This window comes from Triticum urartu, chromosome 3A (assembly GCF_056163025.1).
Source record: "Triticum urartu cultivar PI428250 chromosome 3A, HENAU_Tu73, whole genome shotgun sequence".
Classification (NCBI taxonomy): Eukaryota; Viridiplantae; Streptophyta; class Magnoliopsida; order Poales; family Poaceae; genus Triticum; species Triticum urartu.
In genome coordinates, this window is record NC_141875.1 from 563,135,541 (window position 1) to 563,153,999 (window position 18,459).

Below are 18,459 nucleotides of genomic sequence, written 5' to 3' on the forward strand. Positions count from 1 at the left end.
CCGGTAACTTCATCATCACCGTCACCACGCCGTCGTGCTGACGAAACTCTCCCTCGGCCTCAACTGGATCAAGAGTTCGAGGGACGTCACCGAGCTAAACGTGTGCAGATCTTGGAGGTGTCGTGCGTTCGGTACTTGATCGGTTGGATCGCGAAGGCGTTTGACTACATCAACCGCGTTACTAAACGCTTTCGCTCTCGGTCTACGAGGGTACATAGACACACTCTCCCCTCTCGTTGCTATGCATCTCCTAGATAGATCTTGTGTGATCATAGGTAAATTTTTTGAAATACTGCGTCCCCCAACAGCTTCGGGCAACTACCCACCTTCTTCGTCGACACCCCACCGCCTCCCTTCACCCTCGCCGCCCTCATGCCCCAGTCCGAGTCGGGCGTCGGCCGTTTCCGTCACCGAAATCGAGCTCAAACGTCGCCTCTGCATCGATCTCGTTGCTGGAAGCAGGTTCAAATCTTCTTCCTTCTAGCCTCACCATCCACTGCGTGCGATCTCGAAGCCCCACCGACCGCTAGTATCTTCTCAACGCTGTTGGGCGGCCGTGACACCTTCTCCGCCTTGCAAGTGTTCGACGGTTTGCCTAGGTGAGTTTTTTTTGCTTTTTCATCTCATTTGTTTCTTTTGTCAATTGAACCTTGCAGATGACATATATCCTCCATGGGTCACATTTGTCAAGACAACCGTGCGTCCTAAAGGTAACAGGACATCTCACTTTGCAACGCGTCAAAAGTCGACAAGGATGTGAAGAGAGCTTTTGGTGTGCTTCAGAAGCACTTTGCCATCATTCGTGGCCATGCCGAGTATTGGAACACCAAGATCCTATGGCAAATCATGACATGTTGCATCATGTGTTGCATATAACATGATCATTGAAGATAAGAGAGGCATGCCTTAGAACTTTCGGTGCATCTCCAATGGGGATCCTATTGAGCCGGAGCACAATGCAAATAGGATACATAGATTCCTAGCTTCAAGAACTGAGAAATTCATACCCAGCTCCAAGAAAACTATGACTTTGTAATATTCGTGAATTGTGTGAACCTTAATTTTTATGTTTGGATTTAATATGTGTGTAAATATGTAGTTGAAATGTACTATGTGAACTAAAATTATAAAGATTTGGCTTTTTTCATATTCGTTAAATTAGAGGATCAATTAGAAACGTCACTTCTTAAGAGGAGCAAATATACTTCTCCAAATTATTACAGTTGCATTATTCCTGGATTTATTTTCAGCTGACCAGGGTTCAAGTCCTGGTGTTCGCATTATTTCTGCATTTATTTCACGATTTCCGGCGATGCACTTTTATTGGGAGGAGACGTTTCCGTCAATGGCGAGGCCCCTACGGTGACTTCGTAAATTTCAAGATGACATGCCGGCTCAGTCTCTCGGAGGTACTCATAGAAGTAGAGTGTGCGTGTGTACGTTTATAGGGATGAATGTATGCGCGTATGTATGAGCGCTTGTGTGCTGATGTTCAAATTTTTTTATTACAGCTGCTGTACTGAAAAAAAATTATAACAGCTGTTGGGCTGTCTCGTGGGCTGGGCAGACACGGCTCGCGGACCCTACGGGGTGGCCCTGCCCCGTCAGATCCTAGTGGTCCCCACCACTACAGTCGCGGGACATGGAGCCACTGCACACTGCAGCGCACCGCCGCCGATTCGAGAAACTGCCCGCGGCGGGCGACTAGAGGCCATCCCGGTGCCCCGCACTCCCACCAGGCCGCCGCCGCAGTCGCGGAGATGGAGGATCCATTGCAGCGCGCTCGCCCAGTCGAGGAGCTGCCCACGGCGGTCGACGAGGGTTAGGTATGTCCCGTGCTTTGCGTTTCTGCCCTTTCGTAGCTGTGGCTTATGATTCTGTGTTTCCACAAACTCCGAAATGCTCAGAGGATTTGATCGAAACAAGTATTTTGATTTGAATCCACAGCTTTGCAAGAGAGATTGGGGAATAAAAGGCGGAATTCTTAAGCGACAGTGTAATACAGTAACTAATAAACAAGTTCGGATTTAATGTACGAGTAGCAATTAATGGACCACCGAGTTCTCAAATGGAATAGGATGCTTCATGCTTGAAAACTGATAGGGAGTAGTAATAAACAAGCAATGTTTACAACGAAAAATTGCTAGAAGTTGCAGTTTACAGACGATCAATCACAATGCAGTTAAGCAAACTACCCAACTTTATCTAAGCAAGATGTAATAGTAACATGATAGGCGTTTCCTTTTCACCGTCCAGAAAAGATGGTTGCTTGTGACATCCCATTCCCATCGGTATAGCCAGACGACTGGAAGGAACTCTCCGCGTTGCTTACTCCTGAAATCATCAACTGGAACTGCTTTGGCATTTCAGTATTCAGGGAGTACTTGCGTCGAGGAGTCCCAGAAGCAGACTGCTTGTTGCTTGAAACCGCTGGCAACCACGTTTTGAGCCTTGAAACAACCTCTGTCATGGTGGGCCTGTCGATGGCTGCATTTTCGACGCAGTTCAGGGCAAGGTCCACCGCACCCTGCAGGGAACTGGCATCGTATTGATCCAGCAGCTTCTTGTCTACAACATCACGAATGCTGCCTTTAGCTATCTTTTGCCGCACCCAATTCGGTAGGTGGACGGTTTGAGGGTCCATAAATACTGGGGATTGGCCGGTGATGATCTCCAAGAGCACGATTCCGAAGCTGTAAACGTCTGTCTTGACAGTGAGTTGGAAAGTTGCATGGTACTCAGGGTCGAGGTAGCCAAGAGTGCCAGCAGCAACAGTAGATATGTGTGTGTGAGCATCATTAAAAGCCCGTGAAAGCCCAAAATCAGATATGACCCCCACGAAATTCTTGTCCAGCAGGATGTTTGGGGTCTTCACATCTCTGTGCACTATTGATGGGGTGCATGACTCGTGTAGATACTCCAGTCCTGTAGTTTATTAGAACTCATACTTTATGAATACACACATACGTACACGACCTAAAGGTAGAAACATCATTGAAATACGGACCTTGTGCAGCATCAAGGGCAATATAAAGTCGCTGTTCCCAAGTCAAACTATAATCATCTCCTGCAATCATGTACCAAATTAATGTAAGGGCTATCTGAAACCTGCATGTTAGCATATATATACCAGTTTTGCAATCCCTGCACATATTTTCTTAGATCGACTCTTTGCACATATTTAAGCTAACAGATGATGGTTACAAACACAAATGATTAACCATAGCATCAATTGTCGCGTTAAGATCTAAAACCTGCATAAACAGGCACTTTGATATCACTGTTTTTCATTCTGTTATCAGACATTTTTATATACAGTTCCAGTTAACAAACGGACCAAGATATTGGAATTCTTTTAGCATATATCTCTTAGTTTTTCTTGTTTCTTACTGGCTTTTGAAAGATGCACATGTTTCTAATTTGTGACTATCATGCCATGGTTATGACTTAAGAATTTAATTGTGGTAGCCCCAATTTGTTAACCAAATATCTATGACCGTGCCATGGTTCAGACTTGGAATGTGCAGCTGTAAGAATGCAGCTACGGTTGCCTCACTTGTTAGTCCATTATATATACAGAGTAAATTAGGCCTACCAACTCAACTGTATTGACTAGCAGCAGCAATAACAGTTTAGGCAATCAAACTACACCTTTAACAAGAAAATTCAGTTTTGAAAATCCTGACTGCAGTACCGTGTCAAAGCCAGAATAGTTTTAGAATTTATTTTTTATACTTATGACTAGGTCCTGTCAAAATTTATTCTTATACTGTGAAGCACAATATATTTGTAAAATTTGAGAAGCAGGTGATTCCCAAGTTCTTAACCAAAGCTTAGTGAATTAGGAGAGGGGCTCTTTTGTGTAGAAAAATAAAAAGCAGGGCAATCTTTCAAACTTGCATCCGAAATGTGAAATATTTATACAAAGAGGGAGATATGAAGACAATGCAGCAGGGTTGGTTATCTAATTGGCTAGTCAAACATGAGGTGGTTCATAGATCTTTGGGCTTTGATCACCGAGGAATAGAGACTTTACAAATAAAAGCAGGGGATTGGGATTCCATTGCTGTCATTTTATATGTATATGGTTACAATTATTTACTCTCCCAATGTTGGCATCTGGGTCTGCATGTAGTTGTTGGATTCTCAAGAAGTAAAACCCTGAATTGGTCAACTTACCTTTTAGATTGAGCAGGTTTAGGTTTGATTGAACATTCACTTTTATTGAGTTAAAGTACAAATGCCTCGGTAGAAATCAAATGCAAGTTGGTGATAATAACAAAATGCAAGTTGGATTGGTTAAACATAAGTCAATTATGCTTGATAGATACATTTAGAAAAGTTAAGAGAGGAACCTCCTTTTAGAAGCTGTTGAAGATTTCCTCTGGGCATGAAATCATAAACGAGTGCAAGGCACTTCTTGTTCTGGCAATATCCTTGCAAAGTCACGAGATTCTTGTGATGAACTTTGGACAAAGTTTGCACCTGCGGTAATAGATATAGTTACCAAACATCCTAGAGCTGAAGCCAGTTGCGTCATTTTATTCAATATGGACCGTGGAAATGGTTTTAGATGTCATGCAGACTTGTAGTTTACTTTTGGATTACTTGTAACAAACGTTGGAATAATTGAGGCTGTATGCGTCTATGATGCAGAGGACGGGGGTAATAAAAGCTTCCAGTTTCAGAAAAAAATGTTTCTTGAATAATGTGTTGTAGTGGCCTACTTGATTTTGTGTTGTACCTCAGGGAGGAAGTCTGTTGATTCTGCTATTGATGTCTCCATAAGCACCTTAACAGCTACCTCATCACCATTTTCCAGTGTGCCATGATAAACCATACCAAAACCTCCTTTTCCGATGATTGATTGGAAGTTGTTAGTTATGACTTTCAGCTCTGCGTATGTGAACCGTCTGATATCAATATGTAGGGGAGTTTCCTCTTCATACATAGCATAATCTTCATCGTCTCCTGACTTCCCTGCAGAGTCAAGAAGTTGTGTTTAACATGAAAGTTTAGGTACGAAGCTGCTGTCTTATGTCTGCCACTTATTGCATTGATGAAAGGGAAATTTAGAGCATATAGTTTTGTTTTACCTTTCCAGTAAAACTTCCAGAGTATGCCCATCACTACTAGGAGGGATACCAGTACCACAGGAACTATCACTGCGATGAGCACAGTAGATGTGGTCTTCTTCTTCTTATTTGAACAGTACGTATCTTTGACTTTTGAGCATATGGGATTGCCTTCTAATCTAGGGGCACAATTAGACAACATATAGAAAAATGAACTCATAAGATGTTAGCTATAAAATTATGACTAGAAGATGCCTCAGTTTTCTAACACGACTAACCTACTAAACATGTATGCACTCTGAAAGAACAAACTTCTTGGTTTCTTATCTATGCACTCTAAAAGAAGAAACTTAATGGTTTGTAAATCACCTGCAGTTACTAAGGTCCTTTTCTACGACCACTCATACTGGTTGCCCATAGAGAATAGAGCGTATAGTTACTAGATCGTAGTACTAGTACATGTAACCGAGGACATGCTTGTATCAATTCAATGCTCTGCAGAAGAGTGACTTCACACACTTTTTGTGGAATCCAAATTAGCCATCACAACTTAGTAAAATTTGTAAGTTTTCTTTTATACAACAAGTGAGGCTGCTTCGTCATGGCGTTAGAAAAGTGTGGTAGGCCACAAGTATGACACTAACTAAACTGTGGCCAGAGAAAGTCAGACTTGCATAACACTAGTCTGGTAAAGTGTGGCATATTTGTTATATGTGCAAAGACTGTTGCTAAACCTTGAATTTCTTCTATGAGGCTCAACCCTGTTTCTTTGCGGTGTTCTTTTTTAGTTTGATCTATTTTTTTATGTAGTAATAAATCGTGCAACATTCAGTTAAAACAAAAGGAATTGCGCAACAGAGCAGGCAAACCTTAAGTCAAGCAGACCAGCCTGAGATCTTTGAAGAATAGAATCCGGGATTGGTCCATCGAGCTGGTTATATGACAAATCACTGTAAAATGATAGTTAAAACATTTTCTAAAATTTATATCATTAACCAAAGATTATAATCAGCACAGAAACTTACAGAACTTTGAGTGACTTTATTTGGTAGTCTGGAATAGCTCCTGTCAAATTGTTGTGTGATAAATCCCTACATATGTTTTGTGCTTAGGGTCACAAGGATGTCAAAAATAATCACACTTAGCCCATCAATATTTTGTGGTAGGCACCACTTACAAGTTTTCCAGTGATACCATGCTCATGAATGATATGCCTAATCCACCTTTCAGTCCGCTGGTGGACAGATTTCTGCAAAACAACTCATTTTAATGCAGGTCTATTAATTTAGTGATAGCATTCAGCTAACTTGTTTTTTAAAGATTATTACAATATCATTCTGTGGTTCAGGTTTACACTAAATTACATGTGTTTTCAAGCTTTCAACTAAATTAACTGCGTTTTCAAGATATTAGCCAGCAAGATATGTGACTTAGTGTCTCTTACTAATGTAATGTGCTTCAAAGGTTAAAAATATTGAATTGTGATGCTTAAAGTCCAAAATGTATATGGTACAGTCCTGGTTATGCTCTTACACTGCGACAATCCTCGGATTCTGGTTGCTCTTAGAGTAGTCGCAAGTCAAACCTTCCCATGAATACTCTCTTGGGGAGCATGGATCTCCATTCCAGTTTATTCGTGCCAAGTTGTAGTGTTTCTTGACTTCCTTCATGTAATTGACTACAACACCCAGAAGACAATGGAAACAAATATGAACAGAATAAATAAAGCTGTATATGTTGGCTTTGGGCGCTCATATATATGTATTAAAAAGAAAATAAACATTAACTTAACCAGTTGCAAAGTTATTTCATATCCAAGTTTTATCTATTGAACAGAAGTGAATAAATTGCATGATGATCATGTGAATCTGCCACATATACATGTGTAATGCACGTGCAGTTTATACATTGAACTCACCATCGTCGGAGTCAGTGGTGAGGTTATCCATCCGAACGAGCGAGTACAGCTCAAACGCGTTGATGAGCGGAGGGAGCCTCGACCTGCGTGTCTCGTTCAGGAGGAAGGTCGCAGTAGGGTTGTGCAAGAACCGCCCGTTCTGGTGCATGCTGTCCGCCTGGAATCGTGACGGCGAGAAGTCTGAGAATAGCAATTCGTTGTTGCTGTAGATGTCAAACCTCCTGCTCGGGTTGCTGCTGTTGATCTCGGCAAAGTGGAAGATCGGGAGAAGCTGCAGGTTCTTGGCGTCCAGGTTGGGACCCACTCCCACATTGATCTCGAGGAAGGAGTAGTTCGTGTCTATGGTTGAGGCCTGCTTTAGGATGCCCTCTGGTACCTGGAAGGTGTTGTCGCCGGGTAGTCTCCTCACTGGACTGCTAGTGTTTAGGGTCATCCAGGGGTAGGTGTTGTAGAAGAAAGACCAGGCCTCCCAGAACCGGTCGTACGGGTCCAATGGATATCTTCATAGCACACAAAGACATTAGCTTTTGTTAGAAGTGATTGCAGGTTTCAGGAAACAGATTAAGGAGCAAACACTTTGCCGAGCTAGCCAACCGAATTTAAAACCATTGTCAGGCATAATTAAGATCAAATCCAAAATCATTGTGGATGCCAACTGTATCTTACCTTGTGAGAAATTCAGTGGTGTTACCAAATCTGATCCGCTTAAAGTAGCTGATTGACACCGAAGAATTCACAAAAGGGTACATCAGATCTTGAAGTGGCCTCAGCTCCAATGAAGACACGAACGGAGTCCCTGTACCGAAGTTTATCAGACAGACCGACAGGTTGTTGGCCGGAGCAACGGTGAGCACCTCCTTCCATACTGCCTGATCCCAGTTTGTCAAGTTCACAGCCTCCCAGAAATTGACGCCTATATGTAGCCCGAATAAAAACGTTGACCCATCCATAGTCCTGTTCAACCCATCGTAGTTGCCGTAAGTAAATGTGGCCCTCAGCATATACTTCTTGCCGGTGATGGATGGCAGTGTGTAGCAATTTCGGGAGCCGTTAGGGAAGCTCCTGAGGGTTTTCTGTTGCTCATTCCCTGCACCAGCCATGGACTCTGCTGAAATATCATGGCTCAAACCGCCCTCAACAAATCCACCGTCAGAATAGAACTGTAGTCCTAGTGCGCTATCGTTGTAGGCACTGCTATTTGTCCATCCACAATCGATGCTTACAAACCCTGCGTGATGGAGAGAGTATGTATCAGTTTCATGTGTTTCAAGTTTAAGATTGTCATGACATGTGCAACTAGGTATTTGGCAGCTAAGAATTTGTTGAAATGTAAGATTTCAGAGTGGAACTTCTTAAATTGCAAGCTAAAGTAAAGTGAACTGTGCATGCAGATGGAGCAGAGCTCAAAGAGGTGCATGGTGTAGAACAGTACGTAGAAGGGAAAAGCCGGGAGTATTGCATTACCAGCGGTTGTAGACTGGCCATGGACTTGAATCATGGTGACCAGGATGAGCAGCAGCGCCAGGATCCATGTCAACTCCATGCTCGCCAAGGAACTGAAGCTGATCGCCATGGTTCTCTCTCGCAATTTTTGGAAGCAAGAAACAGCCGTTCAGTACAAAAGACTTGTGCAACTATATAGCAGGGAAAACACCAAACGCGGTGTAGTGTTTTTTCTTAATGGTTTGTTGGTGTTTTGAGTATTTAGTTTGACTTGGGCTTGGCCTTCAATTTAACAAAATGTTTTGCTCACCAGTAGGTAAACCTTGTGGTGAAAGAAATGGATGCAACTTGGCATGGAGGATAGGCCGCACGCCAAATGTCGCGGCGCTCTGCAGTCTTCCGTATGCGGCCAACGAACCGCTCGTCAGCCTGATAGCCAAGTCCCAACTCGGGCACAATTGTTTGGGCGGGCGGGCGAATCGGGCCTGCGGATCGCCCATATCTAAAGCAACTGACGTTGACGGTTCTCTGAACCAGTCTGGTGTGCCAGATAAAACTACTGCTGCGACCTGCAATCATTCAGATAAAAAAAAGGAGCGAGTTCCAGCGAGCCCGACCGATTCGCAGGGCGATATAAGAACGACCGGGTGTGAGCTCGGAGGACGCATGTCCGCCGGTCGGTCGGTCTCAAATGTCAATAGGATTCTTATTATTTTTATGGATCTGTTTAGGACACATCTAGATGTGACATAATTATGTCACATTTAAGTTGATGTCCACTCTGCTTGTGGTCAATTTTTTTGTTTTTTGCTGCTGCATTATATACTTGTGGAAGCTTAGATGTGACATCCTTAAAAAACATCTAGATGTGAATTAGACAAACTGTATTTTTATTACCATGATGATGATGAATATCGAGTTTCATCAGCGCGTACGCGGGGGATGGCACTTGGTCGCGCGTCGAAGACTGTATAGTACTCCCTCCGTTTCATAATATAAGAGCATTTTTAACATTAATATAGTAATTAATGTCAAAAACGCTCTTATATTATATTTACTCTACGTCTATAAGGGATTTGAACTTGGTTCCAATCTACTAATCTAGTTTGGGGTAGGTGCCCCTGTCCCGCTTACGTAGAGGAACGCGTCAATCAACTCCCGCAATCTAGTTTATCGACAAGGCGGCGACGGCTTCCTCGCCCTGTGCCGGCCGCGGTCACTGCGAAATGGCGGCGCACGGTCTGCAGGACCACGCGCGCTCTCCGGGGTCGGCGCACGCGGAGGCACGCCGAGAAACACGGGCGATTCTACACGCGCGCCTCGACTCTCGCATTTGGGGATCGGGGGACCAGATTGCACAACGTTTTCCGTTTGAGGGACCAGATTGCATTACACTGAGCAGGCAAGGCCCTCCCCTCTACCGTCGCCGTCGGGGGTGGCGGCCATGGGTTCACGCACGGCGCGGGATTGCCCCGCCCACCTTCTCTCCCACAAGGCCACCGCCACAACATCTCGGGTCTCCGCCTGGAGGCGCTGCAGTAAGCGGCCGAGTCGATGAGCCGCCTGCGGGCGACCGGCGACGAGGTTAGGTATGTCACGCGGTTGCATTTCTTCCCCTGCATTCGCATCACCATCTTCGTAGCTCAGGTGCCAACTCGCTCATACTAATTAGAGTCGTAGTAACTCCAACCGGGGAAATGCTCAGAGGATTTGGTAGTACGAGCACGTATGTTTAATACGATTCAACAGCATTGCAAGAGGGACTGAGGGATTGGGGGTAATGAAAATGCGGAGTTCTTAAGCTGCAGTGTTTAGCTTGTTTTAGATTTGGTCTGGAACCTAATGTTCGAGTGCCAATTAACAGATCACCGAGTTCTCAGGTGGAAGTAGGTGCTCCCTGTCTGAAAATTCCTTGAACAAAAATACCAAACTTCGCACAATTTCTTTTACCCCTCATCCAAACAACAAGCAGGATCAGAAAATGGAAACAAAATGACTGGATTTCTGTTTATCTACGACCAATCATGACAAGTTGAGCAAACTACCAAACTTTGTCTAAGCAGACGCAACAATAACTCGCAGGCATTTTCCTTTCACCGTCCAGATAAGGGGACCAGTTGTGTCATCCGACTGGTATAGCCAGACTGGAAGGAGCTGGAGCTCTCGTCGTTGACTTCTCCAGAAATCAACAGCTGGAACTGCTTTCGCATTTCATCATTCATGGACTTCGTGGAGGACGGGGAAGCATACTGTTTCTGGCTTGGAGTCGTTGGCAACAACACTTTTAGCCTTGAAACAACCTCGGTCATGCTTGGCCTGTCGATGGCTGCACTCTCTACGCAGTTCATGGCAAGATCCACCACGCTCTGCAGGGCATTGGCGTCGTACTGATCCAACAGCCTCTTGTCCACGATATCTTGAATACTGCCTTTCGCAATCTTTTGGCGTACCCAGTTTGGTAGGTGGTAGGTGTGAGGGTCCATCAATACCGGGGGCTTGCCAGTGATGATCTCCAAGAGCACAATGCCGAAGCTGTAAACGTCTGTCTTGATGGTGAGCTGGAAAGTTGCATGGTACTCGGGGTCGAGGTAGCCGAGAGTGCCAGCAGCAACAGTAGATATGTGCGTGTGTGCATCATTAAAAGCACGTGAAAGCCCAAAATCAGCTATTATCCCCACCAGGTTCTTGTCCAGAAGGATGTTGGCGGTCTTGACATCTCTGTGAACTATTGATGGGGTGCATGACTCGTGTAGATATTCCAGTCCTGTAGTTTACTTTGTCAGCATATGCATACATCACCTAAAAGAAAGCATGCAAAATGAAATGTGAACCTTGTGCCGAATCAAGTGCAATATGAAGTCGCTGTTCCCAAGTCAAACCGTAGTCATCTCCTGCATCAAGACGTACCAAAGTTAATGCAAGTGCCACAAGATACATGCATGGTAGCATACATACTAGCTTTATAATTTTTGCACATTTAACTTCAGAATGATGTTTAAACCACAATGATTAAGCATGTTATCAATTGGTCTATTATGGTCTGAACCTGGCATAAATAGGCACTTGATCTTTGAGAGGTCACTGCTTTTTCTTCTCTTTAATAAGTATTATGGTCTATTGAAGTATTCTTTGAATATGTACCTCTGTCGTTGTTTTGTTTCTTACTGATTTCAAATATGTAACTATCGAGTCATAATTATGACTGAGTAGAGGTATGTAACTGTGGTGCCCCAATTTGTTAGCCGAGTATCTATGACTATGCCATGCTTATGAATTTGGCAATGGACAATTCTAAGAAAAAATTCCAAAAAAGAAAAGCTCAAAGAAGAACTAGGTCCACCAACTCAAGTGTATTGATTAGCAGCAGCAATAACAGTCTATACAATCAACTAAACCTTTGACAAGGAAATCAGGTTTTATTAAAAATCTCCTTGTTTACAGTAGGATCAAGGGTGTCAAAGCCAGATTTATTTGATTCGAGTTTTTTTTAAATTATGCTAGGTCCTGCCAAATTTTATATTATGCTGCAACGCACAATATAAAGTTTGGCGGGTAGGTGGTTTCCAAGTGGTTAATAAAAGCTATTGGCGTGTTGGTCTCTTTATAGTTATTGATTTTGAATGATGTAAAACATTACCTAAGTCAACTATGTTTGATAGAAAAATTGAAATAGTGGAGGGAAAACCTTCTCTTAAAAGCTGCTGAAGATTTCCTCTGGGCATGAAGTCATAAATGAGGGCTAGGCACTTCGTGTTCTGGCAATATCCTTGTAGAGTCACGAGATTCTTGTGATGAACTTTGGACAAGGTTTGCACCTGCAGCAACAGATATAGTTACCAATCATCCTAGAGCTGAAGACAATTGCATCATTTAATTGGATATGGACTCTGGAAAGGGTTGATATCTTGCACACTTATAGTTTACTTCCTATTGAAGAAATTATTGATTTGGCCTAGTTGGTTTTGTGGTATACCTCAGGGAGGAAATCTGTTGACTCTGCTATTGATGTCTCCATAAGCACCTTAACAGCTACTTCCTCACCATTTTCCATTGTGCCATGATAAACAGTACCAAAACCTCCTTTTCCAACGATTTGTTTGAAGTCGTTTGTTATGTGTTTCAGGTCTGCGTATGTGAACCGTCTGATATCAATATGTAGGGGCGTTTCCTCTTCATACATAGCATAATCCTCATTGTCTCCTGACTTCCCTGCAGAATCATAAAGTAGTGTGTTACATGAAAGTTTTGGGTGAAGCTGCTGTTTAATGTCTACCACCTATTCCATTGATGAAAGAGAGTTTAAGAGAGGAAAATTTTATTTTACCTTTCCAGCACAATTTCCAGAGTATGCACATCACTACTAGGAGGGATACCAGTACTACAGGAACTATCACTGCGACGAGCATGGTAGATTTGGTATTCTTCTTATTTGAACAGTACGTATCTTTGACTTTTGAGCATACGGGATTGCCTTCTAACCTAGTGGCACCATTACACAACATATAGGAAAAAAATGAATTAATACAATGTTAGCTACAACAGCTCTACAAAATTATGATTAGAAGATGCCTCCATGTTCTAACACGACTAACATGCTAAACATGTATGCACTCTGAACGAATAAACTTCATGGTTTCTCATATATGCACTCTAACAGAAGAAACTTGATGGTTCGTAAATTATGTGCAGTTACTAAGGTCCTTATCTATTTCTCATCTTGAATGCCCATAGACAATAAAGCTTTTATAGTTACTAGATGCTAGTACATGTAACTGAGGGCATGCTTGAATCAATGTAATGCTCTGCAAAAGTGTTGCTACACACACTTCTTGTGGCACCTGAATTGGCCATCACAACTTCGTCAAATTTGATAACTGTTCACATGTACGACAAGTGGTGCTGCTGCGGCATTTTTTTTCTTTTGGAAAAGGAGGATTACGCCCGGCCTCTGCATCAAGCGATGCACACAGCCATGGTGCTGCTGCAGCATGACATTAGAAAAGTGTGGCACGACACAAAATATAACACCAACTAAACTGTGGCCATAGAAAGTCAAACTTGTGTAAATCTTGTTTGATGAAGTGTGGCGTATTTACATTGTATTTGCAAAGACTGTTGCTAAACCTTGATTTTTCTATGAAGCTCAACCCTGTTTCTTTTGAGTGTAGTTGTTTAATTTGATCTATTTTTTCTGTAGTCAAAAATTGCGAAACATTCAGTTAAAAGAAAAGGAACTGTGCAACAGAGCTTACAAACCTTAAGTCAAGTAGACCAGCCTGAGATCTTTGAAGAATAGAATTAGGTATTGGTCCATCGAGCTGGTTATATGACAAATCGCTGTAAAATAAAGTTAAAATTATTCTCTAAATTTTATATCATCAACCAAATATTATATTAAGCAGAGAGACTTACAGAACTTTGAGTGACTTTATTTGGTAGTCTGGAATAGCTCCTGTCAAATTGTTGTGTGATAAATCCCTACATATGTTTTGTGCTTAGGGTCATAAAAAATGTCACAAATAATCCCATTTAGCCCATTAATATTTAGTGGTAGGCACTACTTACAAGTTCTCCAGTGATGCCATGTTCATGAATGATATGACTAATCCACCTTTCAGTCCACTATTAGACAGATCTCTGCAAAACAACTCATTTTAGTACAAGATAATAGCTAGTAAGGCACGTGACGAGTGTTTCTTATACCATATACAAATACAATATACTTCAAAGGTTAAAAATATGAATTGTGATGTTTAGATTCCAAAATGTATATGGTACAAGTCCTGGTTATGTTCTTACACTGCAACAATCCTCGGATTCTGGTTTCTCTTAGAGTAGTCGCAAGTCAAACCTTCCCAGGAATAGTCTCTGGGGGAGCATGGATCTCCATTCCAGTTTATTCGTGCCAAATTGTAGTGTTTCTTGACTTCTTTCATGTAATTGACTACAAGGCCCAGAAAACAATGGAATTAAATATGAACAGAATAAAGAATGCTGTATATGTTGGGTATGGGCCCTCATATGTATTAAAAAAAATGTAAACATTAACTTAACTAGTTGCAAAGTTATTTCATATGCAAGTTTTATCTATTTAATAGAAGTGAATAAATTGTATTGATCTACTCCCTCCGTCCCATAATGTAAGACGTTTTTGGACTCTAGTGTAGTGTCAAAAAACGTCTTACATTATGGGATGAAGTGAGTATTTATCTACTATAGTCTTGGCCATGGCTCATTGGCAATTGAACTTTAGAAGGTTTCTTGCTAAGGAGTTACTACTGAATCAGCTGGTTGATACACTTGTTTCTATTACTTTAATGTGGATATTGATAATGTAAAATGGAGTTGAGGACCTTCGGGAGTCTACACAGTGAGATCTTCGTAATTAAGAATTGTTTAAATGCAGGAAGCTGGAGGTGCTGTTCCACCAACTGAATAAACTGCATGATGATCATGTGAATCTGCTACGTATACATGACAAAAGTGTAATGCACATGCAGTATATACATTAATCTTACCATCGTCAGCGTCAGTGGTGAGGTTATCCATCCGCACTAGCGAGTACACCTCAAATGCATTGATGAGCGGCGGGAGCCTTGAGCTGCGCGTCTTGTTCAGGAGGAAGATCGCAGCAGGGTTGTGCAAGAACCGCCCGTTTTCATGCATGCTGTCTGCCTGGAATCGTGACGGTGAGAAGTCTGGAAACAGCAAGTCGTTGTCGCTGTAGATGTTGAACCTCCTGTTCTGGTTGCTGATGTTGATCTCGGCAAAGTGGAAGATCGGGAGAAGCTGCAGGTTCTTGGCGTCCAGGTTGGGACCCACTGTCACGTTGATCTCGAGGAAGGAGTAGTTTGTGTCTAGGGTCGAGGCCTGCTTTAGGATGCCCTCTGGTACCTGGAAGGTGTTGTCGCCGGGTAGCCTCCTCACTTGAGTGCTAGTGTTTAGGCTGATCCAGGGGTAGGTGGTGTAGGACCAGGCCTCCCAGAACCGGTCGTAAGGGTCCAATGGATATCTGCATCATACACAAAGACATTAGTTTTTGTTAGAAGCAATTGCAAGGATTCAGGAAACAGATTAAGTAGCAAATACTTCATTCCTAGCTAGCCAACTCACTTCTAAACTATTGTCAGGCATAATTACGATCAAATGCAAGATTTTGGATGTCAGTCTTGTCTCACCTTGTGATGAAGTCAGTGGTTTGACCAAATCTGATTCGTCTAAAGTAGCTGATTGACACCGAAGTATTCACAAAAGGGTACATTGAATCTTGCAGGGGCCTCAGCTCCAACGCAGACACGAACGGAGTCCCTGTACCGAAGTTTATGAGACAGACTGACACGGAGTCGCCCGGAGCAACGGTGAGCACCTCCTTCCATATTGTGCTTGATGGATCCCAATTTGTCAAGTTTACCGCCTCCCAGAAATTGGCACCGATATGGAGCCCAAATAAAAATGGCGACCCGTCCATGGTCCGGTTCAACCCGTCATAGTCGCCGTAAGTAAACAAGGCCCTCACCAGCTTTTTACCAGGGGTGGATGGCAGCGTGTAGCAATTCCTTGAGCCGTTGGGGAAGCTCCTCAAGGTTTTTTGGCTCTCATATGGGGCACCAGCCATGTACACTGCTGCTATTTGGTGGGTCAAACCGCCCTCGACGAATCCAACGTCGGACTGGTGCTGTATTCCTCGTATGCTGCTGTCGGTGTAGGGAGTATTGTTTCTGTATCCACAGTCGAGGCTTATGAACCCTGCATAACGGAGAGTATGTATCGGTTTCATGTGTTTCAGGTTTAAGATATGCTCAGAGATCACAACTCTAGATATCCAATAGCTAATAGTATGCGAGTGTTAAGATCAAAGTAAACTGAGATTTCTTAAGTTGAACTGACTGAAGTAAACTGAGCTGTGCATGCAGATGGAGCAGAGGTCAAAGAGGTGCAGGGATCTATCTAGAGGGAAAAGCAGGACGACGCGGATTTCATTACCAGTGGTAGAAGAAGGCTGGCCATGGACTCGAATTGTCGTCGTGGCCAGGACGAGCAGCGGTGCCAAGATCCACGTCAGTTTTGTACTCGCCGAGCTGATGATCGCCATGGCACTCTTGGGTTTTTGCAAGGCCTTGCAGGCGAGAGGCATCCCTATGTGCCACAGAGCAACCCTGTGCACTTATATGGCAGAGGAAACCAGCTAACGCGGCCGGTTTAGTTGTATTTTTAGTGACCCGAGCTCAATCGGCGCGGTGTGATAAAGAAAGCGAAAGCTTTGTCCATCAGTAGGTGAACTGCTACTTGCATTAGTCTAAAGGTAAGACTTGCCATGGAGTTCAGTTTGATAATCTTTGCTAGAATCAGCTGCCCGTCAGCGTGATAACGAGGCCCTACCTGCAGCTCGCTCCTTGAGCGCACGCTGATCTTTCTTTTGAACCAGTCCGCTGGCTGTGCTGGAGTAAAGAACTGGAACAAGCTACAGTTATTAGAAGACCAAAACCCAGTGCGACCAAGCTGAGGCGCATTCCCAGACTGAGCTGATATAAAGTATGAATGCTTTTCTTGACATTATTATGCGAGTTTTTAACCCAAAGCGAAGATGGACATGGACGTATGCGCGGCGGGGCAGTGTGAACGAGGACGACGCAGCACCCTCCAGGCCTCCACCCCTTCTTTTCTCCACAGGCAAGACCTGGATTTGTTTTGTCAGCGTAATCACGACGACGACCGTGTTGACTGCACGGGGGTAGGAAGAAGAACACACCCACCCAGACTGCACTACATTCTACGTACATACCGGCCGGTTGTTGGACAAAACAAAGTTTATCTATAGGTACATCGGCTGTCCTTCTTAATAGTGTCCCAGGGCCAGACGTTGAATGTAGAAGAGGGGTATGGCAGGGTGACCCCTCTCTCTCTCTCCGTTGTTGTTTGTTGTGGCTACTGGTTTTCTTCAGACCATCTTAAGTGATGCAATGCAAAAGGAAGCTCATACAACCACCTGTGATATGTTATTCTTGCCATGATTTCCCAGTCCTCCGGTGTGTATCCAGTAGGCATGCAGATGACACTCTTACTGAGAAACAGGCTACGGTAATATAGAAGACAAAATGAAAGATGCAGTTCCAAGACCAAACCCAGCATGGCCAAACTGAGCTGATATAAGAAAGAAGTAATCGATAATCCACTTTTGAGCCCGGGCTCATCTGCACGCATGCCGAGGAAAAAAAATCAAAACAAATACTACAAAAATTATAATTTTTTTCTTTTGCATGGTAGATAATTTGATACGTGAGGTTCGCTTCAGTTTTCAAATCATTTGGACATCTGAGCAGCTCTCGGCAAAAAAAGACAAATTCGGGATCTGTAAAAAAAGCTTACCGTTCATGCATTGTTTTGATCCGATTTGTCTTTTTTGCTGAGAGATATTGAGATATCCAAATGGTCTGAAAATTGGGGCGGACGCGACAAATTTTCTACCATGCAATTTTTTTTGGAATTTTTTGATTTTTTTATTTGTTGTGATTTTTTTTACTGGGTGCGGATGAGCCTGGGCACCGAGACACTGCACTCGGAAGGAATGCTTTTCTTGACAATACTATGCGATGCTTTTTTTAACCCAAAGTGGGATGGACTTTTGCGCGAGCCCGTGTGAGGGAGACGAGGACGACGCGGCACCCTCTGCCCTTTCCTTTCTCCAGAGAAGGGACCTGGCCGGGTTTGTATTGTCACCATAATGACGACCGTGTTGAACGCGCGTGGCTAGGAAAGAAGAAGATCCCGTTGAATACGTATACATGCATACATACCGGACAGTTGTTCGATGGTTTGCATCCTCAGTGGCGGAGCTAGCACAGGATCATTTTGAGGGGGGGGGGGGGGGGGGGGGGGGGTTGACAAAATTTGGCTTTATGAAGTGGTAAAAGTCCCTATTTTTCTCAATCTATGTCATCCCAAAAAAAATTCTTCACAAAAGTTACCAGGCTTGGGGGGACCACAACCCCCCTAGCCATACACATAGCTCCGCCAGTGATCCTG

At 43.4% G+C, this 18,459-nt stretch overlaps 2 protein-coding genes and 1 long non-coding RNA gene across 5 annotated transcripts; 1 reads left to right on the forward strand and 2 right to left on the reverse strand.

Moving 5' to 3' along the window:
- Window positions 1–1,582: 1,582 nt before the first annotated feature.
- On the forward strand, window positions 1,583–16,912 carry LOC125545093 (uncharacterized). Of its 3 annotated transcripts, none has more exons than XR_015619400.1 (5): window positions 1,583–1,826; window positions 8,385–8,676; window positions 8,750–10,025; window positions 15,710–15,794; window positions 16,350–16,912. It is a non-coding gene; the product is annotated as an uncharacterized LOC125545093 (long non-coding RNA). The 3 variants fall into 3 exon arrangements; XR_007299894.2 differs by having other exon boundaries at window positions 8,385–8,655; XR_015619401.1 differs by lacking the exon at window positions 15,710–15,794 and having other exon boundaries at window positions 8,385–10,025.
- Window positions 2,062–8,590, reverse strand: LOC125545092 (senescence-induced receptor-like serine/threonine-protein kinase). Its single transcript, XM_048708955.2, has 12 exons — window positions 8,458–8,590; window positions 7,660–8,221; window positions 6,994–7,493; window positions 6,609–6,753; window positions 6,253–6,324; window positions 6,101–6,166; window positions 5,945–6,025; window positions 5,097–5,254; window positions 4,745–4,980; window positions 4,356–4,485; window positions 3,008–3,067; window positions 2,062–2,925 (listed from the first exon to the last, which is right to left on the reverse strand). Exons 1-12 carry the CDS (start codon window positions 8,564–8,566, stop codon window positions 2,246–2,248), a joined length of 2,799 nt encoding a protein of 932 aa, XP_048564912.1. The 5' UTR covers window positions 8,567–8,590; the 3' UTR covers window positions 2,062–2,245.
- On the reverse strand, window positions 10,356–16,570 carry LOC125545091 (senescence-induced receptor-like serine/threonine-protein kinase). Its single transcript, XM_048708954.2, has 12 exons — window positions 16,420–16,570; window positions 15,615–16,182; window positions 14,955–15,448; window positions 14,236–14,380; window positions 14,002–14,073; window positions 13,849–13,914; window positions 13,693–13,773; window positions 12,761–12,915; window positions 12,410–12,645; window positions 12,122–12,251; window positions 11,268–11,327; window positions 10,356–11,200 (listed from the first exon to the last, which is right to left on the reverse strand). Exons 1-12 carry the CDS (start codon window positions 16,568–16,570, stop codon window positions 10,530–10,532), a joined length of 2,829 nt encoding a protein of 942 aa, XP_048564911.1. The 3' UTR covers window positions 10,356–10,529.
- Window positions 16,913–18,459: the final 1,547 nt, after the last annotated feature.